This window comes from Neofelis nebulosa, chromosome 9 (genome assembly GCF_028018385.1).
Source record: "Neofelis nebulosa isolate mNeoNeb1 chromosome 9, mNeoNeb1.pri, whole genome shotgun sequence".
NCBI lineage: Eukaryota > Metazoa > Chordata > Mammalia > Carnivora > Felidae > Neofelis > Neofelis nebulosa.
This window is the reverse complement of record NC_080790.1, coordinates 56,678,300-56,705,799: the sequence shown is the minus strand read 5'-3', so window position 1 is coordinate 56,705,799 and position 27,500 is coordinate 56,678,300. Positions and strand designations below refer to the sequence as shown.

Sequence of the window (27,500 nt, the reverse complement as noted above, 5' to 3'; positions counted from 1 at the left end):
AGATTTGTAGAGCTGAGTGAGAAGGATGCATATTTGTGGAAATAAGGCTGTTAGTTTTCCGATGTTTACCCAAAGCCATCTACTTATAAGTGCTAGTTGAGGCATTTGGGGTATCCCTAACTTCAATAGCACTCATTCATTCATACAACAAATATATATTGCGCACACAGAACAAGGCTAGTTGCATTGTGAGAATAGCATTTTTGTGTTTTTATTAGTAATCTACTGAAATGCAATGGTTCCAAATGTAATTTTACTCGTACTCGATTAAGAATCAAATAAGAAATGAAACTAATTGGCAAAAGACTCCACAAACTTCCAAACCGACACAACAATTTACTTCAAAGCAGACAGTTTAACGGATATTGTAGTGTAGTTGTCTGGAATAGTCGGCATTTGTTTCTATGACCCTTAAGAGCATTCTCACGTATGACCACCCTTATTCCTGTATTTATAAGCAATGTTACAAGTACAAATACAGTGAGAGATGTATTAGTTCCACTGAGTTTTGTGTCTCATAGCAAAATCTAGAAACCGAGTCATAGAAGTAAAAGACACACCTTAAAAGAATAGCTTACACATAAAATGAGTAGGAATCATCATATATATTCATGATTAACCCATGAGGGGTGAGTGGGATGGCTCCACCCATCATTTTAAATACAAAATAGTTCGGAAGCGAGTCTTCAAATCCACCAACTTTCAAATCCCAGCTCTATGGCTTACCAGCTGTGTGAACTTGAGAAAGTTATTGGTCCATTCTGTGTCCAAGTCTCCTCATCTGTAAAATGAATGTAATAGTTGCACCTACCTCATAAGGTTTTGTGAGATTACATGCCTTAATACATGTAAAACATTTGGAACAACGCCTGATACGTCCTCACTCCTTAATTCATGTAACCATTACTACGACTACTTTTAACTAATACTACTAAGCTACTATTAATAAAGTCCCTTTGGATGGGTGCTGTGGACAGATGCTGATGGAGAGAAAATGTGGGGGAAGGTTCTGGGGAATTACCTTTCACCCATGGCTCCAACTCTGCCCCTTGATGTTTGCCTCCAAGGCAGAAGCAATGGGGATGCGGATGGGGGTTGTGGCAAGGAGAACAGCAACACTCTCCCAGATCATGGCTGTTAAAATGCGGAGAAACATTCAGTCACTGCTCACCACAGCTAAGAACTTGGTTCATGCTCCATTATAAGATGTGTGTGTGTGTGTGTGTGTGTGTGTGTGTGTGTGTGTGTGTGTTAATGTAGCTTAAAAAGGGGAATGGAGATTGGGAAAGAAACATCTGTGGGAGCACAGCCAAGTGCAGAAACTCAGGGGAGGGAAGACCTGGCCCCAGGACTAAGTGGCTGAGAGCTGTCGTGCATGTTTTTTGACCTAGCCGGGCCTCAGCTTCCTCATCTGTGAAATGGAGCTAAGCATAGTCCCTATTCATAGGGGCCACCAGGAGTACATGAGATAATACATGTAATGTGTTTGTCTGACTGACAAACAGTAAGAGTTCAAATGAGCTGTGATTTAAAATGATTTGAAGAGGTCACAAAAGTGAAGCATGACTTTTCCCCTCCATCCCCACCCCCAGGCCCCTACAGCTTCCACTCTGTTTTTCTTATTGGCCTTTTCATGTTTCCTTTTATAGCCGTGGTCTTCTACTAAGAGAATCAATATTCAGGGAGTTCATTAATAATCATAACTGTTCAAAATAATTTTAGCACTCTTCATGAATTTTAATACTTTTAGGAGGAGGGTATAAGTAATTGCTAATTTACAGTCTAAATTTTATGCTTTAATGCATATACTTAAAAAGACTCCTGTAACACATACATAGCTAATAAAGAATAGATCTAAAACATTGTCATTATTATAGAATTGCAAGCAACTTAAAGAAAATGTCCAATGTGAAAGACTGTGAAATCCCTTAGTATAAGTATTTGTCTTTTTTTTTTTTTTTGGTATTTGTCTTTTTTGTTTAGTGTTTTTATTTTATATTTATAAGAAATTAAAAGGTCAGAAGAGATGAGACAAGCAAGGTATTGTAGTCTTAGGCCCTTACAACGGACTGTGAAACCATGGTGTCACTTCTGTGAATCATAAAAGATAGTCTCGTTAGTGCAAAAGTAAAGACTGCTATGAAATATTACCCGGTGTTCAACTTTTCCTTCCACGCTTCTGTCATTTTCATGGGATAAGATCAAGTTTAGAAATCCCTACCTGACTTCCCTACTTGCATAACTCCCCCAGCAACTTCATATAACTGCTGCTGGATAGACAAGAAATCGGAGGGGTTGTCTGGAAAATGGCTTGACTAGGCTTCAGAGAAAGCAAGCGCTGGGAATCGATGGAGCACATTTAATCCGAGAACCAGGCAATCTAGGAGCGCTGGTGGAGAATTAAAAAGCAGGTCGAAGTCCTGCGACTTCCCTGATGATGCTCCAAACGTTCTTGGCTTCTTCGCCAGTACTGCCAGAGCCTCTTCTTTTGATTCCAGCCCGAGCTAGCATGCAGGACTCAACTGCTATGCATGCAGAGGCTGTGTTCTTCCACTGCACCCTGCCCTGCTTTTGTAATGCAAATGGGAGGCACAAAGTGTCTCTTTGATAATGTGCAGTCAAAAGACAAAAAAGCATTCACTGAAACAGTAAAACTAATTCATAAAGCTGAAAGACAATAGGGAAGCATTATGGATTTTTTTAAAGGAAAAAAGTATCCTGGATCAATGTAATTGTCACAGTGTAAGCTATTCATAGTCAATGCATAAGGGGAAAATGGCTGCAAGTTTATGTAAAGTGGGAGAAGTTTTTACAGACAAAAAATTATATTAAACAAATATAAATACATTCGGTTAGCAAGTTTCTGCTTATCTCCTGAGAGGTCAAAGATATAGCTAGTTATTTTAATTTAGAACCACAATATTCCCTTAGTGTCAAAAACTCAGTAGAAGTTTTAAAAGAACACGGAGATCTAATGGTTAAAAGCCATAGGGTGGATTTTTTTTTTTTCTTTAAAGGGAGTATCTCTCCATCACATACCAGAGTTTAGCTCAAGGTCAACTTATATTAATGCATTAAACTTAGCTGTGGAGGAGGCAAAGGGCTGGAGGAAGAAGGATAAAAGAAGTTCCGAAATTGTTCTTCCAACATATTCAGCCAAGCAACAGAACATTGCCTTGATAAGGGATATATTGGACAGTTGCCATAATTCCTCCTGTTAGATCAGCTCCCACGGTACCTATTCCCATACCTTTTAAAGTATAGCATGTAACATTTTGCTTGAAAATTGCTTCCACCTCTATTGCTTTGTTATAGCTGTTTTGCAGTTTCGGGATAGAGGCAGTTCTGTGTCACAAGAAATTACTAATCTGAGGTTTGAGAAGGGGCAGCGTAGCCTTCCATTATCTCACCAGTGAGCTCTGTACAGGATTATTTTCAAATTTTCTGCTGCCATTACAATGTGCTGTTAGAGTGGGCAAGGCAGGCAGGGAGGGAACGTTATTGAAACTTGGTTACCAGGGTAGATAAGATAAAGTTCATCACTGTCTTGGCATCCACATTTGCAGTCAAGGGTGGAAAATTTGATGAAAGGAGTACATTTGGTCAAGGATGTCGTTAAGATATAAGACTGGACATTTTCCATCTGTGTACTGAAGAGTTTTTTCTTTTGCCATCGATACTCATCTGAAACGGTCTGCTTGATTGTTTAAGTAAATAAGTTTTCTTCCAACGTTCTGTAAACTTGTAAATACCAGATAACCAGTGTCAGAACCCCCCTCCCATCCCAACCTCAAGAAACAAAATTGGAGTTGTGCAGACGTAACTTTCTTTTTAGCAAGTTGCCATTTTCTTTCTGTCGCTTTCTATTCTTTGGGGCTGATAAAATGACAGTTCAGACTTCACTTTTATGTAAGCTATTTTTAGATTTTCGTCAGACATTCTTTAACCATTTCTATGACACAGGATACATACTCCAGGGATCACTTCATTCTTTGATGTGGGGTTATTAAGCAATCACTGCTATACTAGGTCATCATCAGAAGTCGCACTTCAGATCCAGAAACACAGGAAGAGTGACACACGGGTTCTATGTCAGCAAGAGACTTACCCTGGAGAGAAGTCAGGGCGTTGATTGCTGAAATAAGGATGATCATTTTGTGAGTTGTCCCCCACTACCCCCAAGCCACGTCTTTTCCCACTGAGTCCAGCACCTCTTCTCTCCCCCGCGAAGCCAGCCCAATACACGTGTGCAGGTTTAATGCTGGAAGGGAGGGTCAGCTTCACCCTTACATAATCACTCTTTTATGGCTTTCACTCATTCCTGAGGTGTTAATGCAGATCAAATGGGAAACACTCCAGAAGGAACCCTTGTAGCTACTGCCCTGCCTCGCTCTCCCGTCTCAATCGTTAATTCTTATTATAAGATCTAAAGGTAATTTTGTTTGCTCTCTTAATGCGTTGCAGTTCTCCCAGTGGCCCTTGCATATCCTTTCTCAAATTCCCATCTTGATCAATTGTTTGCAAATAATTAAGCTTTTAAGAGATAATGGCATGAGGCTAATGTACACAACAAAGGAAAGGTCTCCTGTCACTACCTATTGGACTGTGGTCAAATTTGCTTTGATATCCCAAAGTGATTAGGCTGATTGGTGCGTCTGGCCAAGTGCAACCCATCTTCCCTTCACAAGAACCTACTGATCTTTCTTAAACTAGTGTCCTTGCCGTTAATAGCAAAGGTGTTCAGGAGAAAGGCAAGGGGTGACCTAGGCTCTTGATTGCAATGGTTTGGAATGAATTTCCCATTTTCTTCCTAGAATGTCCTCCTCTTTATCTCTTTTGTAAGCTGATGTCTACCTTTGCCCATCTTACGATCCTGTGGGCATAACACAACAGGATTTTGAATGTTTTTACAGGAGCCTTGCTCCTGGCATGTTGGGTTTTTGTCAAGTCATTTTTTTTCAAGTCTACAAAGGAATAACTCATACTGTCCAAAAAAGCTTATGTAAGAAAGATGCATAGGATTTAAGACATTTAAAGATACTGGGTTTCAGTTAAAAGCTTACTCCTTTGTGAATTTTTGGCTGACTGTGGATTAGCTACCTGAAGTCATGGCTTTCATGTGATTCTAGCAATTATGGATTTTTTTTCTTCAGGGAATTAAAAGTTTGTGGGACACCCAGTCGAGGAACTATGAAAAAAAGAAAAAAATTCAATCTCCCTACCATAGACAAGGGCTTAGGGAATTTTGTTGACACCTTTTTTCCCCCTTAACAATGACCAGATTATTGTGGCATTTAATTTCATCCAGGCTCATTCACTTCTATTTAAAAAAAATATATCCTGAATGACTGAAAATTGTTTAATGGAGATGGAGTGCTGGGTCTCCATAGCTTGAGGCTGCCTAGCAATTATGCTGCATGAAATTAGACACAGTTTGTTCCAATTACTTAAAATCAGATCACATGAAAAGTGACAGAGGAAAAAAAGAACTTTCTCGTTTCATGATATTTAAATTATGAAATCAGAAACTGCATGATGTGAAGAAACAACCTAAATTTGTGCTGAAATTTTGAGGGCCATCGATTGCTCTTTGAAGCTGTAATGATTCAGGTAATTTTAATGATCCAGAGAGAATTTTCCTGACACCACCTGCATAAATAAAATGTGAGTTCCATTTGCTTTGTAAGAATGGTGTAAAACTTACTCACAAACAGGCATGCAAAAATACTCTTGAAAACACAGCACAAATAAATGACTGTGACAATTCTCAATTTTCAAAGTAACTAAAGGTAAATGGCATAAATATTAATTTTTATCCAGTTCTGGTCATAATATTAAGTCACAACTAACGAGGCAGGGCAAAAGGTATTGCCATCCAGCTACAGTGAATAGAGATTGTTGACATATTTATTAATTCTACTGAAAGTCGCTGGAAGAGATTTCCACAGGACCCGAACAACTGTAAGCAAATTACAGAAGATGTTATAGATTGGAAACGACTTGTGTACATGGGTCTATACTTTTAGATGGCAAATAGTGCCCAACAGCTGGATGCTAAAATTTGCATATTTCAAAATCAGGCTTATAATCTGTAAGAATTGCCAGCCTGGGGGGCGCCTGGGTGGCGCAGTCGGTTAAGCGTCCGACTTCAGCCAGGTCACGATCTCGCGGTCCGTGAGTTCGAGCCCCGCGTCGGGCTCTGGGCTGATGGCTCAGAGCCTGGAGCCTGTTTCCGATTCTGTGTCTCCCTCTCTCTCTGTCCCTCCCCCGTTCATGCTCTGTCTCTCTCTGTCCCAAAAATAAATAAAAAAACGTTGAAAGAAAAAAAAAATTTAAAAAAAAAAAAAAAGAATTGCCAGCCTGGGTAACTTTTAACTGTTACGGGTCTTTAAACTCCAGAAGACAAAATTGAAGATTAGAAAAGTTGTCCCTTGTTTAAAATCTCATAGCTAGTGAGCGGCAGCATAAATTTATACACTCTACAGGGTCATGTATGCCTATAACAGTTCCTCAACTAATGTAGACATAGAAATTCTATATATCAAACCTTAAATCAGTGTCTATTCACTGGATAAGAGGTTCATACGGTTTGTATTGTGCGGCAAACTTTTATGCCACAGGAGCCATATTTTAAACCTTAGTAGAGGATTCCTTTAACTCAGTATCCAGTCATGAGATTTTGCCTGTGATTACTGGCATTATGTTGTGTAGGGTGATTGTCACCTATGATCTTAGCCTATTTTGAAATTTATATACTGTTATTTGAAAAGAGTGGGTTGATATCACCGTTAGGAACGAAGTCAAGAAAGTAGCGTTGTGGATCTCAAGTTGGATTGTTTACACCTCCTGTGGGCTGTTGAAAAAAAGTTTTATTATACCTTTTGATGTTGCATCTGAGTGGACAGTATCTGTGTATCATGGCAAGACATAGCCTCCTTCTTGTTTCCCAGATACTTACTGATTTCCTGTTATGCGCTAGGCTGGGCTTTGAGGATGGTGAATGAGAAAGTCATGGACTTTGGAGTTTCTCTATGGGTGAGAAGAGGCACTCTGAAAGGAAACAAATCATCAGAACAGGTGTTTCAGAGAGTGAGGCTCTGCCGTTAGGGAGAAAAGGAAAAGATCGATGTGAGGGCAGTAAGGTGGGCTGGTGGACTCTGGGTGGGTAAGGCTTGGCCTTTGAGCTGAGATGAGAAAGTGACACTGGAGCAGGAGACTGAAGGGTAGGGACTGCAGGGTGGTGTGTTGGAAGAACAGAAAGGAGGACTGTGTGGTCAGACAGAGGAGTGGAGCAGGGGCGAAGAAAAGGCCACAGAGTCTGAGAGGTGGGCAGGGCTGGGTGGTGGCGTGCCTTACAGGCCATGGTAAGCAGTCTGAAAGTTTTGGGGAGGGCATAAGAATGAAGATTACGAAAGGCATTTGCCGCATCCCTCAGTCATGGTGAGGCTTAGACATTGGAAGGGAAGCAGGAAATATCACTGAGTCATGTGGCTGCTGACCATGCCTTGCCCTGGCCAGTTTCCTCACCTGTAAGACAGGACGGGCCATAGATTACATTTATGTCCCTCAAAGGGATATAATGGGGATTAATTACCATCCTGCCTGTAATATACTTGGAGCTCTTTAGAGAAAGGCACTATATTCCATGAAAGCAAAGCCTTATTCTAATTGTGTATTTATTGATTAAGTGACAATCAAAGACAATGCTTATGGGAAAAATTGCTACATCTCTGCTCTCCACAAACGAATCCCACGTGTACAGATATAGAACATATTTAAACTTACCTATAATAGCATTAAAGTGGTCATTAACAAGCCTTCTTAGCATCTAATCAGACATTATTAATGAGATTAAAACCTATGTTAATTAACATTCAATAGACCAGAATTTAGTTTCCAATGGTAGAGATAGTTAAATTGAGAGTTGAGGGTGCCCTTTCTCATTCATAAGAGAATAGAGGGTTGACTATTAGAACAATTTTTATCTGGGGAGAATTTATTGGGATGCAGTAGTTCCAAGCTAGTCAATGTGTCCATAGATGGATACCAGGTCCCAGGCTTTAGAAATGTATATTTCAGATTTAGATATAGTTCATTACTGAACAAAAAGTATTTGTGCCAAAACTAATTTCAGTAGAATTCCAAACATTCTTTCAAGAGGGTATGAGTTTCATTTTATTATCTAATCCTGTAATACTTTTTTATCCACTCTAACTCATGAGGAACATGGCTGGGCTTGTTCTTAGCATGCAAAATATGCTGGTCTTTGACCTTGTATTGGCCTGTGTTCAGAATCCCAGCATGTGTTGACATTCAGATATGGAAACCAACTTTGGTTGAATGTCCTTTGTTTGCTTTTCAGAAGAGCTGCAATGATTAGTGGTTCAAAAATATCCACCCACTCTAATTTTGATATTTGCATCTGGCAATATGGTGTTTTGGAGGGAAAATGTCATGCTGACAAAGTGCTTAACTACTGGGGACCTCAGCTGAGACGGTTGGTCCAAATGGTTCAGCTTTAGAAGTCTGTGGTTCTATGAATATATTACATCAAGATGATAGGATTTTATGTCATCAAAAAGGGCTTCTCCTTATTTTAATCTTATACAGTGAAGATCATTCTAAACTTCCCGTGTTTGCGACAAATAAACCTTTAAAGGATAAACTCAGTATCAAGGTTCTGCAAGTATCCTAAGTAGCTATTTATACACTTCACTAATCTTTGTAATTGGCTTGTCTTTTACTGCCATTAATTAGATGATGTAGTATTCCATTAATAAGAGTGACACACCTCAGCATTTTTACCTTTAATTATAGACTGTATCTTCACTAGACACTGAGGCTATTGACAAAATAGCCTAAATATTGCCTGATACACACATACTATTTTTACAGAGCGTATGTGTTTCTTATTGAATCCCTAGCACCTAGCATCGCACCTGACATGTGATACGCACTACACTATCTGCCCGGGGTATATGTGCACACATCTATCTTTTTTTTTTTTGTTCTCTTGCAGCACCCTTACCCTTCTGAAGAACAGAAAAAGCAGTTGGCACAAGACACGGGACTCACCATCCTTCAAGTGAACAATTGGTAAGTAATCTGGCTTTGGGCAACCTGCAGCTCATGTTTTGCATTAACAAGACACACCCAGTTGTTGCTGTTTTCTCTGGTGGCTCCTTGATGGAAAAGTGAAAATAAATGGTTGACTGACAGGTGAGAGCACTGGCTGGCATAGAAAAAAAAAAAAACAAAAACCCAAAATCCAAAAAGAAACAAAACAAGCCAAAAAAACCAACATTGCATTGCATTCCATTGCCTTTACAAATTGATGAGTTTTAGGCATAATGTAAGTTAAGTATTTAATTCTCATACACTGTGGCTCCATAAATGGCTTTTCTCATTTTAGGATAATCAATAGAAGGAGTGGCATTCGTCCTAGTTTCTGTGGAACAAGAAAATCCACCATCACATATCAGTCAGGTTTTAAATTCACTGAATAGTTAACTGCAGTTATTTTGTTAGGGCTGAGCTTTTGGGGATAGTGTCCCCTTTCCTCCTATCCTCTGTCCATGGAAAAAGAGAAATTATTTATGTTTCCACTTTGAAGCTGTTCAAAACCCGATGTGTTTCAGGGCTGTTCAATACTATTTCTAAGTAAATGTGTGAATTCCTGATTTGGGGGGAAGCTGAGATTACGTACCAAGTACTAGCCAACAATATTCTGACAATGTACTGTGGTGTAGCAACAAGGCTTTGGGAAAGTATGATTTATTACCCTTTGTGAGTGTGCTGAAAGCCAGGTTCATATAATCACCCAGAGCTAGTGTCATATTTGAAGGGTATCGAAATCCAATATCCTCTCAAACTAAGTGTATCTAATTAATTGTCCTAATATTTTTAGATTAGTGTTTATGATGGGGAAACCTTATCCTCTTTGAAGTAAAATCCAGAGAAGGCCCACAGCCTGGTTGGGGAAAGGGGAGAACTGGGGGTGCCAGTTTGCAGACAGAAGTATTTCTTTCTGTTCAGTAAGTGTCAAAGATTAATATTACAGAATCTCTGATTACATGGCCTAATCCATTTTGGTGAATAAATTTGTTCTTGATGTCCATTGCACCTACATTAATAGACCCTTCTCTGTTAGAGAGCCTGGGAGCCTTTGGGAGAGATTCCAGATATATTAAACCCCATTACAGAAAATGTAATTTCTGTCAATATAATCCCATGTATTCTTCAATTTAGTATTTTAGAGATAACAAGCTACTTACAATATATTTGCCTTTGGAGGATTAATTTACAAAGTGCGCTATCTGCAAGACGCAGACAGACTCACATAAGCATTGCTTGTAAGGGTTATCAATTTCTATGACCTTACCGCAGCCTTGGGAGATCAATTTTTGCAGCCCTTTAGCCAAGTGGATAGGGAGCCAATGGAAGCCATACTATACCTAAATGTGTTGCTACGAGGGTGTCACTGCAGAGATTTTTTGTTTGCCTTGTACCTGCTATTGTATCTTCATTTTCAAGACTGTTGATACTATATATTTGAACTTAGTCTTCAGATCATCCTGGACAATGTTATAGGATAGACCATCCATTTTGCATGCACGTCTGAATTCAAATATATTTTCGAGGTTAAACTGATGATGTAATTTTAATACAATGGAGGCTGTACAAATGTATTTCCCTGGGAAATGTTCCCATCCGAGGGCCGAGGAGTGGCAGGGCGAACTCTAATCAAGGAAGGCGAAAGCGCTGCCACTCAGGTGATCTATCACACACGGCATCTCTGTTCCTCTTCAGTGTTGCTAGCAAACTCCCTCCATAAACATTGTTACCGGTGAGCAAATTCCAATACAACTTGCTTTCCACAGGTGGACCAACTTAAGGGCTATTTCCTGTGGATGCACAGGCAGGCAGGCATTCCTGTGACACCAGACAGTATGCAACTGTCATTTTCCTAGGTTCTATACAGTGGTCATAAAGCAACTTCCTCGGTTTTGCAATTAGAAGAGGAAAAGAGGGACCTTAAAAAAGTTAAACTACTTTTCAGAGTATGCTCAGACCTACTAGAAACTTCACACTGGTAACTCAGTTCTGCCCAGGTACGAACATACAGATCACTTTAAGTTACGCATAATGTAAACACGATTCTGACCTCAGCTGGCACTGTGTACTGTGCCTGTGTTCTCTCTACTTCTGTGTGGAGTTAGAAGTGACTTTTGCTTGTACTTCGTTGTTTTGCATTTGGCAACTGTCTCAATTCTAACAGCTAGGTGGTAGAGAATTCCCCTCAAGTAAGTAAAAGTTTTAAGAGAGATTGTTTTGGGGCGCCTGGGTGGCTCAGTCGGTTAAGCGTCCGACTTCGGCTCAGGTCGTGATCTCGCGGTCCGTGAGTTTGAGCCCCGCGTCGGGCTCTGTGCCGACAGCTCAGAGCCTGCAACCTGTTTCAGATTCTGTGTCTCTCTCTCTCTGACCCTCCCCCGTTCATGCTCTGTCTCTCTCTGTCTCAAAAATAAATAAACGTTAAAAAAAAAAAATTAAAAAAAAAAAAAAGAGAGAGATTGTTTCGCCTAAGTTTGATGAATAATGACATTCCCGTGTTTGCTTTGAGTTTCTAATGGTTTATTAATTATCATCCAAGCCTTCAGCTTTTGAGGAGCTGATAATAGATTTATTTTTTTGTTTATAGGCTTTGAGTAAGAAATAGGTTGGAAGAATGGGGAAACCTAGATGATGCTGGATGAAAACCAAAGATGTCAGAGCATCTTAAACTATGGTATACTTGCAGACTAACAACAGCATAAACACTAAAGGGTTTTCATTTTCCTTTCTCATAATAAAAAATTACACAGAGCTTTTTTGAGAGCCTGTAAACATTTTTCCTGTGTTGGATATCAAGCCCAAGTTACTTCCTTCTAGAAATCATAATTAAAAGAAAAGCGTCATTAGTATTTTAGCATTTCCCCTTCACTTCATTTAGCCACAACATTTAAAAATGTGTGTCTTCCTTCTTGGGTTTCTTAAAACTTGTTAACACACATGTACATTTTGTACGAACTATGAGTCACTGCTGGAGAGATTTAATAAAATGCTGAAGGGCAGGTTGGGTGTAGATCAGTCATAATTATTGGCAGCAACATAATGTATCGAAGCACACAATATGAAAGTGAAAAATAGAAACTCGTGTCTAGTTGTTAGCTTGTCATAGAAACCCTGGCCGATGCAGCTTTCAGTTCAGTTTTGATTGAAAAATGAGATGAGAAAAGTTTGGTGCATTGTGATGGCCCTTTCATTCCATTGCTGAACTGATCTTCTCTAATTGCCACAAGTGATACAAACTACCTGCCTTGGCTAAGGCCAAAGCAGATGGAATCTGGGGGGAGGGGAGACAATAGGGAGAATGTAAATGGAAAACAACAAGACAGGTTTGATTAATTAAAAGAAAATTACAAGAAACAACCATTGTCACTCTTATAGTTGATCTGCTTGTCAGAATGAAAACAGAGAGGAGGGATCTTAAAACGGTCGCTGTTTTGCTTATAGGAACTGGGCCCAGGGACGGAATGTGAAATTTATCAGATGAGACATTGTAGGACAAGTCTACGCCAACAAATCTTTTGAGAATTGAGGCAATTATGCAAATAATTTGGGTGAAAATATTTTTACCTTCATTATCTAAGTATCTGAGGCAACTGTGTTTTTTAAAAAATTGACTTCCATAACTGCCTAAACATTTCAATTCTAGCATGCCGTGATAGACTTAGACTTAAAAGCTTAGTAATTTTTGAAATATAATATGTGCCATTGACTCATGTATTCTTCTCTCTTTGCTTTCTCACTCCCAGTTATGATTTGATCCAAAAACGAGAAATAATAACATTTGGAGCTTTTGCTTTCTGTTTTTTCATTGTTGTGGTGGTTGTGAAAATTACTTCTGTGAAAACATATTAGTAATATGTCGAGCATTTTAGTCATTTAAGCAGAAACTTTTTAAATTCTGAGATGGTCATTTAGGTCTTTAATTATTTAGGCAGAACTTTAAAGAAAACACACACACACACACACACACACACACACACACAAGGTTAATCAATACTTGGTTCTTTTTTCTCCGAATATACCAACTTTATTTCTTAATTTGGAAATATGAGCGTAGAATGGCCGGATAAAGACTCCCTTCTGTGTGTTCACAGCAGTGTTGCAGACCTGGGGATTCCATATGATGCAGACCTGGGCCGGTGGTTGTATCTTACTTGCCCGATGCCTCAGACATACTCTGCCTCAGCAGAGTTCTAGCCTAGGGTGTATTGAATAAATTTGACAGTGTCTTTGTTTACTACTATTCATCCAGACACTTTCCCATTAAGGCCTAATGTTAAATGATTATTTCTTTATGCTCTGAGAAGGCAATATGGATTTTAGGTGCAAAATATATAGTGTATGTGAAATACAGTGTGTATGCAGAAAGAAAAATCACTCTATGTCAGTTGGGTGCGTAAAATTCCAGGAAACATCCTAACATCTGAGGTGACACTTTACAGAACTATCACAGCTCTGTAGTTCTCAGATTTAGTACATATACCAGATTTTCCTAGTTACTTCATTTATTGCCTTCAAAACTGCAAAGCATTCAGGCATCACTTCCCATTTATTACCAGTGGGGTGGGGGGGAGGGGAAGTATGTTATCCTTAGAGATGTATGCCACTGGCGGGTAAAAATGTAAACTTATTTTTTAAAAAATAGGATCTCCCTTTTAATAAACAGATCCAACTGTTAAAGGTCAGGTTTCTTTCTGAGTTATGGTAATACTGTAGCAAATACTTTTATAAGTAATCAAAGATTCTATAAATATAGGTACCTGTGTAGATGTAAATGTTAAAACATTCACAAATTATCCTTTCAACTTCTGCGATCTAAAAATCAATAGGGGGTCATAGGGTTTCATAGAATTGCTCTGCTTTTTCTTCCAACATAATTTAATAATACATTTTACAGATGTTGTTTAAACATTAGGCACAGATTGTTTTGTCAATAAAGCTAAACAGAGGCATGACACAAAAGGAAGGAAAACAGATGTAAAAAACAGTGCACCATGCAAGAAGCACTGGGTCATTTGTTTGTTATTCAACTGCAAAATGAAAGTGCAGGGTGTATAGTGATTTTCTTTGCCTAGAAATCACCTAGGGATGGAACAACTTCACACACAAAAGGTAATTTTATTAAGCAGGTGGTTTAACTTTTTCCCTTGAGAATTTCAGTGTAACCTACATTTAAGGTAGGCTTCCTAACTGATCAATGGAGTAACAGGTGCAATATTTTTGAAAGAAGAAGGAGAAATATAAATAGAATAAGTCTGCAGCATGTTACAGAATGGGTTGTTGTTCTCCAAGCCCCAGTTAATTGCTATGCTTTTCACCTTGAGTGTCAATTCTAATAATATTACCTTTACGGGCACTTACTGTGGGCTTAGATTATAGCAATCAGTAATACTCACTAGATAAAATACTGTCTAGTTGCTCGTAAGAAAAATATTGAAATCAGTCAAAAAATGTTTAGCTTGCATATTGCCCGAGACAGAACTGGCAAGGTGCCAGGCAGGCAGGGTATTATTAGGAAAGCTGAGCAAATAGCTCGCAGGGAAAAGAGCTGTGAATTTAGAAACCTTCAGGTATTGTCATGTCAGAGAGTCTTAGGAGTTCAACAGAGACGCTGCTTTTGTCTGCAGATTCTAAAAATTTCCAGCAAACAATCCTCTTTGAAAATGACTCTGCAGTCTGTTAAATATACTTTGTTGTAAGTTTTACACAGTAAGTTTACTCTGAGCTTCCCCACACTGTGTAAAATCCCACTGTGAGTACTGTGAAAGGTGGAAACCCCTCACCGAGTAGGTGGTGGCCCACAGAGGCACTGGGCGGAAAACCCTGCCCCTTCTCCCATGGGGCCCTGAGTCTGGGTGAGAAAAGAAAGGGGAAGGGGTGGGATGAAGGAAGGTGGATTTAAAGTCCCAATCCTCCTCAGTGTAACTGCCGTCTCTCCTCCAGCCAGCATCCAAAGACAGTTTCTGAGCTTTTCAGGACAAGGCAGGAGTGTGATGCCTTGAGAGGCCGTACGACCTGAGCAGGTACTTCAGGACAACTGAGGGCTGGGGTGCAAGTGAGTGAGTTAGGAGACTGATTTATCCATGTTTCCGAATGTCCATGGTCCCTTTCAAAGCTGTGAAACCAGTGGTTGGTGGTTGACTTTGAACATGGTATGTAGGTCAGCAGGACTTGTTGTGAGTCCTAATGAAGCCAGATTTGTTGTTTTCGGTGTCTTGGCACAATTATCTGGTCAGAGAGATGGAAAAAATCTGCCTGTGTGTCATGCAACCTGGCAGAGCAGGACCTGACTCCCATTTGCTTGTAGACAGCGTGGGAAGTGAGGGGGCTGAGAGGCATCATGGATCAAGGGGGAAGAGCCTGGCATCCACAGGTGGGTAAGGAACAAACTGCCCTGTAAGCCTCAGGACAGCATACAGTTTATACAGGGCAAGTAAGGGGAGGGAATATGCAAGAGAAAGAACATTTTGAGCCAAAACATTTCCGCTGTCTTCCCCACTCCTCATCAATCACATACGTGTCCTTGATCAAGTCACTCCATTTTGACCGGTGACAGCTTCTGCTGCTAAAATGGACCACATTGGTGGGACCCAGTGCCTCTTCCAGGTCTACTACTTTATTTTAAAGTTTATTCATTTATTTTGAGAGAGAGAGAGTGTAGGGGAGAGGCAGAGAGAGAGAGAGGGAGAGAGAGAGAGAATCCCAAGCAGGCTCCGCACCGTCAGCGCAGAGCCTGTTGTGGGGCTTGAACTAATGAACTGTGAGATCATGACCTGAGCTGAGACTGACTGAGCCACCCAGGCACACCCAGCTTTACTATTTTAGACTCCGTAGTACTGCAAACCAAAGAGAAGCAAGGTGATCGCTCTGAAACTCTGATTCCAGCTTTACACGAGGACTAGAAAAAAAAAAAACAACACAAAAAAACCCATGTCCTTTGATAAAGAGACAACCAGGGAAATTAATTAAAAAGTTACTACTTTTCTTCATCTTAAGTAAGCAAATCAAGCTCTGTAAAATAAAAACTGGATGAAATTAAACATTATCACAAGACATGAAAAACATGTGTGCTGTCATTTTAGGATTCATAATAAAGATAAATCAGTTGTTTTTAGCAGTGTGCTACGAGTCTATGAAGGGCATGACAGATAATAGGCTTGAAATTTCTGAAGTTATTGTACAGCAAAATTTGTTTTTTCCTGAGGCGTTCAATCTTTTTCTCTAGTAATTTTGTACATGACAAACTTTTTAGTGGGTGCATTAATAATCTATAAGTAATGGGTTGTCAGGTGTCAGTTAGATAAGATTAAAAGACTGTTTAAGCATTATCCATTTGCTTCTTTGCATGAGTTTTATAGGTCAGGAGAAATAACTTTTTGAATTGTGGTTGTGTGTGCATGTTGTAAGCCCCCCCCCCCCCCATTTGGCTCTGCTCCAAATATACGTGGAAGAAGTGTATTACATTACATAAATCCGCATGTAGGAGCAGATTTGAAACCCACACTGTGTGAATCAAGGGGACAAATGTCCCAGCTCTCTTCTGTAAACTTATTTTAGTTTTTCAAATGTTACTCTTTTTCTTCTCAAAGGAAACTCTGTTAAGGGGAAGGGGCCTCAGCTGAGAGGGACCCTGAAGCCTTTAGACATTCGGAGTTTCCTAGCAAGTCAGGTTTAGGTCTATTCTTGTCAAATCTGTCTTAAGTGTGTTTACATATAGTTTGCCTTTCTGGTATTTTCTGCTTGCACAGACCTGATCTCCACCTATTTTGTGTCAACAGTTGCTGAGGCTGGTGCTGGGTGATTAACCATCGAGCACTGAAGCACCACCGTGCTGTGCCCACAGAGACCCCTCTCCACTCTCTTACCTCATCATCTTGCTTCAGGCTGCACCCACATAAAACAAACAGCATTTCTGAGTGGTGAAAAAATCAGCCTGAAATATTAAAAAATGGGGCAAATGTTGCCTCCTCGTTGAATAAAACAATTTTCTCAAAAATGGAGTGGAGCCAGGGGCATAGGGGGTGGGGGAGGAAATGTTTCTGAGGGATTCAGCCTGCATCGCTCCAATGTGTGAATACCCAGAGCTTTGTGTAAAGGCCTGGGGTTTTGTTTTTCTTCTTTCTTAATTTTCAAGGGGGGAAGGGAACATTAAAAAGCCACCAAACAAGCAAACAAAGCCTCCAAAAGACATCATGGATGCAAACAGAGGGTTCTCCCTGTCACTGCCTTTCACTGTCATTGATGTTTTCCTTTTCATTTCCATTCTTATGACACTTTTAAGCCTGACCCATTAGTATGGGAAATACTGAACACTATCGGGCTCTTGATACCTGAACAATAACAGATAAACAAACAAACTTTAATCTGTTTCCATCCTGGAGAGCTCTTCTTTTCCTCTTTACCCTCTTAACCAATGTGACTGAAGGACCTAATGCCTCACAAGATTAGATCTGATCAGTGAAGAAGGGAAAAAGCATTTGCTTTCCCAAACACAACTTTTTCAGGCTGATGGGGATTATTGGTCTTGAGTTCTTAGCTCAAGCTGTGTTTTAAGAATAGTATATTGGAAGTTAAATGCAATGTGATTAAAAATACATATGTTTAAGTTTCCAGTACTTTCGACCCTAGAATGCTGGTTTGAATGTAAGTAGGTAGTTTTTGAGAGTTGTTGTCCACTTGCAGGGTTTGTTGGCCTATATCCCTTGAACATCTGCTCTGGTTGATTTTATTTGATCCCTAGTTTGGGTCAGAGTTCAGATGTGCTTGGAAAGGGCAGGGAGTAGGGGATGTTGAAAAAGCTAATGGAAAGAATCATACATGTCCAAAGATGTCAGATCTCAGCTCCCACGGCTGGTCACCTGGCAGTACTGTTTACAGAAAGGAAAGTACAATAGGTTATGGCAGAGATTCCCGTCCTTAGGGCCAAGTGGGGGCCAAGAGGGACTAGGGGCCAGAAAAGGCACATCAGAGTCATTTTGAGTGAATGTAGTAGTATAAAAAAGCCTACTGAGACTTAACTTTTGATTTTAGTCATGCTATTTCTTTTAGGGTTCCAAATAACAAAGGATATGAGATTTTGAAGTTTATAAAAAACGAGCATGGATTACAATTTTAGGAACATCATGCCACTGAATGTCAGAGCCCAAGTCCTGGATGGGATTTTATGCATCATTTGACAGATGGGGCTCAGGGCTTTACAAAGTTATGCTGCTAATTGGAGGCAAGGATGGGGCCGGTTCCTTGTTCAGCACCTCTTCTGTTCCACCATTATGTACTTATTATTAACAGATTTATTGAGATGTAATTCACATACCATGAAATTCACCCACTTAAAGTGTATACAATTCGATGGTTTTTGGTATATTCACAGATACTGTGCAACCGTCACCATAGTCAATTTTAGGACATTTACACCACCTCAGGAAGAAAACCCTGGACCCTTTCGCTATTGCCCCTCCCCATACCTCTGCCTCCACTCTACTACTAATCCACTTTCTGTCTCTAAAGATTTGCCAATTCTGGACATTTCCCCTAAATGTCATCATGTGAACATGTGGCCTTTTGTGACTGGCTCCTTGCACCTAGCATGTTGTTTTCAAGTTTCCTCCATGTAGCAGGTAGCCTTCATTCCCTTTATGGCTGAAGAATGTTTCATTGTCTGGATGGACCACATTTTGTTTCTGCATTCATCAGTTGGTGGACATTGGGTGTGTGTCCACCTTTTGTTGCTATAAGCATTCGTGTACAAGTCTTTGGACTGTTAGGTATTTTTGAGAATCCTAACGACAGTATCTCAACAAACCCTTGTCTTAGGTTTTAAATTTGCAAAGAAAGCTCCTTTCATAGGCATGAAGTCACTTGGGTCATCACAGCTCTAGCACCTAAACACAACTATGATCTCAGAGCAGCGAGGGGCAATTTTTCCTACTCAGTTCTCACACTCTTCTCCCTAGATGCCACTGTAACTCTCCCTGTCCTTGGCCAGTGTCTTGACTGTAATAGTGATGAGTGATACTGTTCAAAGAAAAGGATAGCCACTCAAGTGAAACGCACAGTCTCCAAACTTCCCTCAGTGTGACTTAGATGACATTTTCCAGAGATTTGATAAGTTCCAAGAGGAGGTCATTTTATTAGTTTACCGCCTTCATTTGAACAATTTTGTCATATGCCTCAACTGAGAGATATCTGCCTTTTAGTATAGTTGGTTCCATTTGTATTTAAATCCTATGGATTACATATTGATACACGTTACATGGAACTCGGGTTTTAAGCTTTACTGATTAAAACAGGAATTACAGTGAGCCTTCTAAGGGATAGACACAGGCCTCTACTCCAGTCAAGTCACCTTCACTGTGCCATTCTGTAGTCTAACCTGTGACCAAGTGAAAGCAGAAATCAAGCTGAATTTTGAGATATCCTCCCTTGGTCTCTCCCTTGGAGTGGAGATTCCAGGTCTGGGAAGCTTTTGGACTAGTGAAGTCTTAGGGAGCTGAGGCAACTAAAGGAGAGATCCTCCAGAAAGGAAAGAGCTCAGAGACACTCCCAGGTGGTATTGGGGTTCTGTGACACCTTATATATGCCAGGGTCGGCCACCATTCTCATACAAGAGGGTTTCAATTCCAATCTCGCAGGGGAAGTTTTATTTGGAAAAAAAAAGCGCATATTTGGTGATTAGGGTGGCCACACACCCCAACTGCCTGGAATATTCGTGGTTGATGCCTATTGTCCAGTCTAATTGTTAATAGTGTCCGTTTACTCTCAAAAGTGTCTCAGCTTAAATGATAAATTATGTGGTCATCCTACTTAGAATGGAGATTGGCTGAGGCACCTGGGTGGCTCAGTCAGTTAAGTGGCCAACTTCTGCTCAGGTCATGATCTCACTGGTTTGTGGGTTCAAGCCCCGCATCAGGCTCTGTGCTGACAGCTCAGAGCCTGGAGCCTGCTTCGGATTCTGTGTCTCCCTCTCTATGCCCCTCCCCCGTTCATTCTCTCTCTCTCTCTCTCTCTCTCTCTCTCTCAAAAATAAATGAAAACATTTATAAAAAAAGAATGGAGATTGGCAGAAAATTAAGATTTGTTTTAAATAAACGTATTTATTCTGTAATGTTTAAGGGACGTTTAGTTAGATGCGATTTTACTTACTTTTTGTAAAATACAGGAAAATTAGAATTTAAATGAAAAATGGTTCAGCTTAGACCAAAGAGAGACACATCTATTCTTTGAATATATTATACCTATTTTAGTTTTTCATTACTACAGAAGGTTTTGTTATCCTAGGTTTTCCTATCACTCCTTTGTTGTGATAATAATCATCTTAATTCCATACACCTTAAGCAAAGCACTATTTTTCTTATATTTGTGCAATTATACAAACTCAACTTTGGCAAATTGTCACATTTAAGTAAATACTGCATAAATATTTTATTACGTATGTTTTATATCAATGCATACTTAAGATATTTTTAAACTGTTGGGTATTCCTTATGCTAGGTCTGGCAGGATATCCCCACAATTTATTCCACTGAGTTCGGAGCCTGGTGCTTCAGTGATCTAGAAAGTCATGGGTAGTAGCAGAAGAAACAGAGATCTGCCACTAAAAGAACCCCCCCCCCCTTGCTTTGAATTCAGGTCAGATTAAAGCATTTAGCAAGCTTATATTTTTTTTTAATAAAAAATCATTTTATAATTTGCTTTCAAGGAAAACTTCCCCATTATATATAATGAAGCGATGAAGTATTTGAAAGTTACTCCAACATTTAATACATGGGCTTGTTATTACTCTGCATTATCATTTTCAAATAATTAGTGATTTTTTTCACTAGTGGCTTTGAGGAAAATTTTATATGCAATCAACTTCCTCAGTGGTCTTAGACAACGTAAGCTATTTCTAAAATAATTTGACAAATACACCCTTCGCTGCTAGAGAAGGGGAACCTTCTACAGACTGCCGATTGATGGGCTTATTGTGATTCGAGGAAATTTCAATATTCTGTTTCTAGAAGGGATGAAGAGCAGAGCATGTGCCCCCTTCTCCCTCCTGTCTACCCCCTTCCCCCTGCCCTCAGCACACAGATGATGTATTGCAGTCCTGGAACTGTTGGATTCGGAGGAGGTTGAGAAACTGGAAAAAGGTGCCAAAAACATGATTTCATAAGGTTTGACTTGAGATGGAGTCAACTTTCTTGAGTGTCTTAAAATAGTGTTTTATGAAATCTTATTTCACAGAGAAAGGGAGTGTAGGAGGCTTGGACCCTGAAGACCGCCAGTTATGGATCATTAAATTCAATAAGTAAATGTAAATCTAAAATGAAGAAATCCAACAAAAGATTTTGAAGTTGATTTTTATTTAAAAGAACAGAGAGTTATTTGAGAGATGGCTAGAACTCATTCCCTGAGGGGTTCATTTATAAAAGAGGCCTTCAGGTTGTTAGGAAATGCTGACTTTAAAAATATATAGTATATATACTTTTATTTAAATGATTGTGATGAAGTTGAAAGAAATACTAGGAAAGAAACTCATGGAATAGAATAAGGAGAAAAAGGACAAAATTCTGGAATTCAGCAACTAGCTTCCAATGTGAAATTTCATATTTGAAGATTTTTCACAAGTCTTAAACTCTATAAAAATATTTATAGAAATTACCTAAATGAATTTTATATTGATTAAATATTATTTACAGCATGTAATAATTTTATTTTATTTTTAGTTGATAAAGAATAGTGTGTGTAGAAATCACCAGGACTTATTCTTAAGAATGCATGGTATTAATTTAGGGGTGCCTGGGTGGCTCAGTCGGTTGAGCGTCCGGCTTCGGCACAGGTCATGATCTCACAGTCCGTGAGTTCTGGCCCGGCGTTGGGTTCTGTGCTGACAGCTCAGAGCCTGGAGCCTGCTTCGAATTCTGGGTCTCCCTCTCTCTCTGCCCCTCTCCCTCTCTCTCTGCCCCTCTCCCTCTCATGCTACGTCTCTCTCTGTCTCTGTCAAAATTAACATTAAAAAAATTTAACAAAAGAATGCATGGTATTAATTTTTATGAAGTATGTATGTAGGTATTCCTAAGTTTACCTCAACATTAATCAAAGATGACTGTGACTAATACTTTATTTAATGGATAGTTTAAGTATAGAAGGCATCTTTACTAACACATCTTGCTATTTAATGAAATCTTCTCTTTAATATCAAGTTGATAATTTTTGCTCCCTGGGCATAGGAGGGTATTGTAAAATGGTATTTCTCCACACTTAAAGCTACCTCCTGCTGACTATTACTGAGCCTAGTTGGCAAGAAACACTATAGGGATGACTGAGAGTCCTGTCATTGTTTAGAAACAACAGCATTTTGATTTTATGTGGTTCACTGAGTTGGCTCTGGCATGCTAAAGTAATGCTGTGGGCTCCCCTTAATCATCAGTGAACAAGTAGGTGGTAAACACTGAGGAACAGAATTAATTGAGTAAGGGTGAAAATCCTATCTCCAAAGGTGAGCAAGTCATTTTTCCTTAGTATTGTTAATATTACAGAGAGCTGTACGAGGAAGACAAAGGGCATAAGAATACAGGAAAAGGGGAAAGCTGTGTGGAAAATGTTGTCTGTGGAACAGGGAAAACGTACCCTGTCTTTGGTTCTGATGGATGCCCGCTGTGATCTCTCCACCCTTCCTGGTTCTCACGAAGAGGACACTAAACTTAGCCATCCAGTTTGTGGGAAGTAACCAGGGCAAGGAGTAGAAGATAAACTGAAGGACAAAGGTCAGCTTTAGAAAGCTGTTCTACCAGATCTTGGTCAGAAAACTCTTCAGGTATTCAAAGAGTGAGAATGAAAAGAGACTGGTGGAATTAGCAGAATGAAAAAAATGTTGAAGTCCGATGATAAACAAACATGTAGGGGGCAAGGAAAAGAGAGAATAAAGGAAAACTTCCTATATTTATTTTAGCATAACCCAGAATTCATCTCCCATTCTCCTTGCCTGATGCCTATTTTAAAAATGCAAAGGATTAAATTCAATTTTGGGATGATCCCACTTTGGAAGATCTTCTCTCCTTCCAACCTCCCATTTTTCCATAGTAGGACTCTGGTTCTAAACGACTAACTAGGTAAAAAGAACTACATCTCTGTTTATGTTCACATGGAACGAAGCTGGAAGGCCAATCCATTTTCTTCCTCTCCTTTGTAAAACGTCTTGTTTTGAGAAAGGAGATAGTTTGGTCACACAGGAAGAAATTTTAATCCATGATGCTGTGAAAAAAAGAAATATAAGAATTCTTTCCCTAATTCAGTCTTCTGCCACCTACAGAGTGTCCAGTTTTCTAAAAAGTACTTCACAAAAGAACATTGTTTGCAAAGCAAAATGGGATTTATAAAAAAATATACCTTGATGTTCGGAATGTAATATGGAAAGGCAAACAGGATGTTTCCTGACCTTCTACTTAATTAAAAAGTTTACCTTTTTAAATGCCCAATTTATGGCAAATTTGAGACACGTTCTATGAAACCAAGGTGGGAAATGATTTTAATGAGTAAGAAGAAATGTCCTGTTGTCATGTATTCCTGACACTGTACATCTAAGTTTTAAGGGCTATAATGTTTGGACATCAATTGCAAAAATTTTAAAAGTCTTCTCTTACATCTTTAAATTAACAAATGTTTGAAAGAGACCATATTAATATGGAAAATACTAAAGATTGTATATATTTCATGGATATATTTTATCTTAAACTATTTTATGGTTGTTGGAGAATAGATTTTTTTGTGGAGCATTCAAACTGGAATTTTATCATTCTCTTTCTCATTTCTCTTCAAAAACATTGTTTCTTCTTATGTTAAAGTTCTAATATATATTTATGTATTCAGACATAAATATAGATATATATTTGAACACACACATGAGCTTGAAATAACTATTTTACTGATGCTTCTTGAAATGAGTGTTTTAAGAAGGGAATATGTTCATGTAAGTTTACATAAAATCTAAAGGTCTTTTTTTGGTTCAGTGTTTAGAAAATTTGATAATTTAGAATCTTCCACAATGGAAAGTAAAGCATTCTGTCACAAAAGCGGGGAGGATGAGACGCAAGGTCAGAGGGCATTTTAGAAACAAACAGCTGGACCAGTTTATTTAAACAGATACAGGGATGGGGGAACTGACCTCTGCTTGACTTATAGTGGGAGGAGCAAGAATGTCATTTTATTACTTTGCCCAGAAGGAAAATGTTTTTGTATCTGAATTCACTCTGAAGCCATCTAAACACATGGCTTTACTGTATGTAGCGTAATTCCCAAGGAAATATATAGAAGATAGTAGGATAAAATACACTAAAGAGAACCAAATGTTGAGACGGTTTTAAAATTGAAAAGATGATGTTGTCTTAAAAAATAAAATCTTTTGCTATTTACTTAGTTATTTTCAGATAATGATGTCCACCATGACCCCACATAATATTATCCGTGTTTCATGTAAGTATAGGAAGCATAATCCAATAAGATTCTGAGAGTGTACGATGTCCTATATGTATTGATAATGTTCATTATAGTACAACATTGTTTTAAATTAGTTTCCAAAAGCGAGAACTTCTAAGTGTACCTACTGATGAGGTCAAACAGTTTGGACAAAGTGATTAGGGGTTCTGAGGTTTTCAGTTGTTTTAATTTTGATTTTATTAAATGAAAGGATTCGCACCTTTATATCTACATATGCTATAGAGAGCCTGCATCTGTGTTGTCCATAACAACAAATGGTTATTGCCACCAAAAGAGAGGAACATAGCACCTGGGTACCTGTGGGTCCTTAGCTAAGAGGCTGTGTGATGAGGTATTTGCTCTCTAGATGGGGACTGGAGCAGGTGTGGGGTAACTGCATTTAATGCTGTCACCTGAAGAGCTCCGGAGGCACACAGACAAACCTCAGCATATTGAGCAGAGAGTGGCCCAGGTGGTGAGTGGACTCAAAATCCAAGAAGAACTTACATTCTAGGAGGAACTTGTTAAGGATCATGGATGTTCAACCTAGGGAGAAGAGGGGAGAAACCTATGGGGCATGATGGCTACAGTTTAAATATTTGAAGGCTGTCCTGAAGAAGTGAGATTAGAAATGGTTTAAATTACCCCCAAGGAGTTGTCCTGGTGAAAGGAGTTTAGATCGAGTAATGCAAAACCGTCTAATAGAAGGCTGTCCACACATCTATGGACTTTCAGGTAAGGGGGCAAATGCTTTATTAGAAACAGCCCAGAAGAGGCTACCTATCTACTTGGTGGGGAGATCATAGAGGTGATTCATGTCAGTGACCAACGTAGGTGACAGTTAAATCCCATTTCAAACCTGAGGTTTAATTTTTCTATGATTCCATGGGTTTAGTAGTCATGGATTCACACCTGAGTTGGTTCTTATGAACTGGTCTTTGGAAATCTGAATGTATGAGTGTGAAGGAAGCAAGCTTTGGAATACAGATAAGTCACTGAATCTTCTAATGCGTAGCCTTATCTTTGTCCATATGCACAAACAGTACAGTCATCAAAATTCCTAGTCTACAAAATGTTCAGTCATGCCTATTCCCAGACTCAACAGTAGGGTCGTTGCCAGCGGTGATTGGCTCAAAACCAGCTCATTTTTAGATATCTATTTAGTCCAGAATATTCTAGATGGGTGGCACAATAGTGGCCATGCTCTGGTCAGGACATTGGGGGAGGGGTGCTCACTACCATTTGCCAGCTGTGTATCAGTCAGCAAGTTACTAACATCTCTTGGGTAACATGTGACCTCAAATAAGTCACTTAATTTCTCTGAGCCTTGGCTTCTCATCTGTTAAAAAGTGCCCTTCCTATTTTTAGATAAATAGTATAAATCATATCCGCAAAATAATATGTTTTTAAAAGGTCTCTAAAAAAATGTTATCAGTTGGGGCGCCTGGGTGGCGCAGTCGGTTAAGCGTCCGACTTCAGCCAGGTCACGATCTCGCGGTCCGTGAGTTCGAGCCCCGCGTCAGGCTCTGGGCTGATGGCTCGGAGCCTGGAGCCTGTTTCTGATTCTGTGTCTCCCTCTCTCTCTGCCCCTCCCTGTTCATGCTCTGTCTCTCTCTGTCCCAAAAATAAATAATAAAAAAAAAATAAATAAAAAAAAAAAAAAAAAAAACGTTGAAAAAAAAAAAATGTTATCAGAGTTCCTTTCCTCTAAGAGCCTGCAGATTATGAACAGTACCATAGATAAAGAGCTGTTTTTTGCTCTCTTACCTATGTTAGTTACTATGAAAATTACTTTTGGTATACGCGGAATATTAATATTAAATAATTTTCTAATTGGTCATGCAGTGAAGGCAGCTAATGAAAAAGCAGATTTTTTTTTTCATTTTAATTGGTTATTTCACATGGTGTTTGTGCTACACCTGTGCTTATAATGAGAATGGAGAATTAATCTAACCTTCTGCTCACATGATTCCAATTTTCATGGTTTATACAAGATAATGATAACCTGATTTGCAACACAATTTGTTGTAGAGCTGTGTTTTAAATATTTTTATTAGCCAGTTCAAGGACTTCATATACAAGAACTGATGTAATATATGTTGCCAATAAGAGCACCAACAGTATCCTTTTAGTTAGATGCCAGTTTCATTATTGATTTTAATTACTTTTTTGATAACCAAAGAACATAAGGATATAGGACATTGAGAATCTTAAAATGTCATGAGGCATGCATTTTTATTTTAAAAACCCGTCCCTCTATGTTGAGCGGTTTGGTTTTTAGGAACTATTTTCCTTTCTGAGTGGGCAGACTCACAAACTAAAAATCATACTGGACTGTAGACCCTTTAATCATTATTAAACTTTTCATTGTATTTTTTATGTGCTGCTCGTGTCCAATCTATTCAAATCCAAGTTGCTAACTAAAAGCACTTGACTTTTGCAGAAGCTAATATGATATGGCCCGCTCACTTTCTGTATTTGATATGTAATTCTTAGCATTACACAATAAAATGGATCTTAAGAGTTAGACATTTCACAAGCATGACTTTGTAGAGCTTGTACGAACCACTTTAAAAAATTTTCAGTGGCTGGCCACTTTTGAAGAGGCCGCAAAAATTGTAAAAAATAAACCTTATGAAGACACTTAAGTGACTTAAATGTCTTGATAAGATGTTTCTTATAAATGTTCAGGACTAGCTGGAGAAAGCAGTATTATAAGTTCAATTACTGTATAGCTGTGACCTCGCCTTGACCTTAGACTTTGCATAAAGAGCCAAAAAAAAAAAAAAAGCCACCCCAAGAAATCTCTACAAGGAATGCGTTTCTCTGAAGTCCCCAGCAGTGTGAGTTAGTGGTGATAAACTCCAGACATTCTCTCATTTGATGGTGTGCTGCCATCCCAGTTCATTATCTTAATAGTGGGCATTAAAATAGAA

At 39.1% G+C, this 27,500-nt stretch overlaps 1 protein-coding gene across 6 annotated transcripts in view; it reads left to right on the top strand.

Annotated features, from left to right (window-relative positions):
* Window positions 1-27,500, top strand: part of MEIS1 (Meis homeobox 1) — a 139,004-nt gene that overhangs the window by 105,667 nt on the left and 5,837 nt on the right. For all 6 annotated transcript variants that reach the window (XM_058683895.1, XM_058683898.1, XM_058683894.1 and 3 more), the window contains one exon: window positions 9,020-9,096. In XM_058683895.1, coding sequence (XP_058539878.1) covers window positions 9,020-9,096 — 77 coding nt within the window. The remainder of the gene's footprint in view (window positions 1-9,019; window positions 9,097-27,500) is intronic.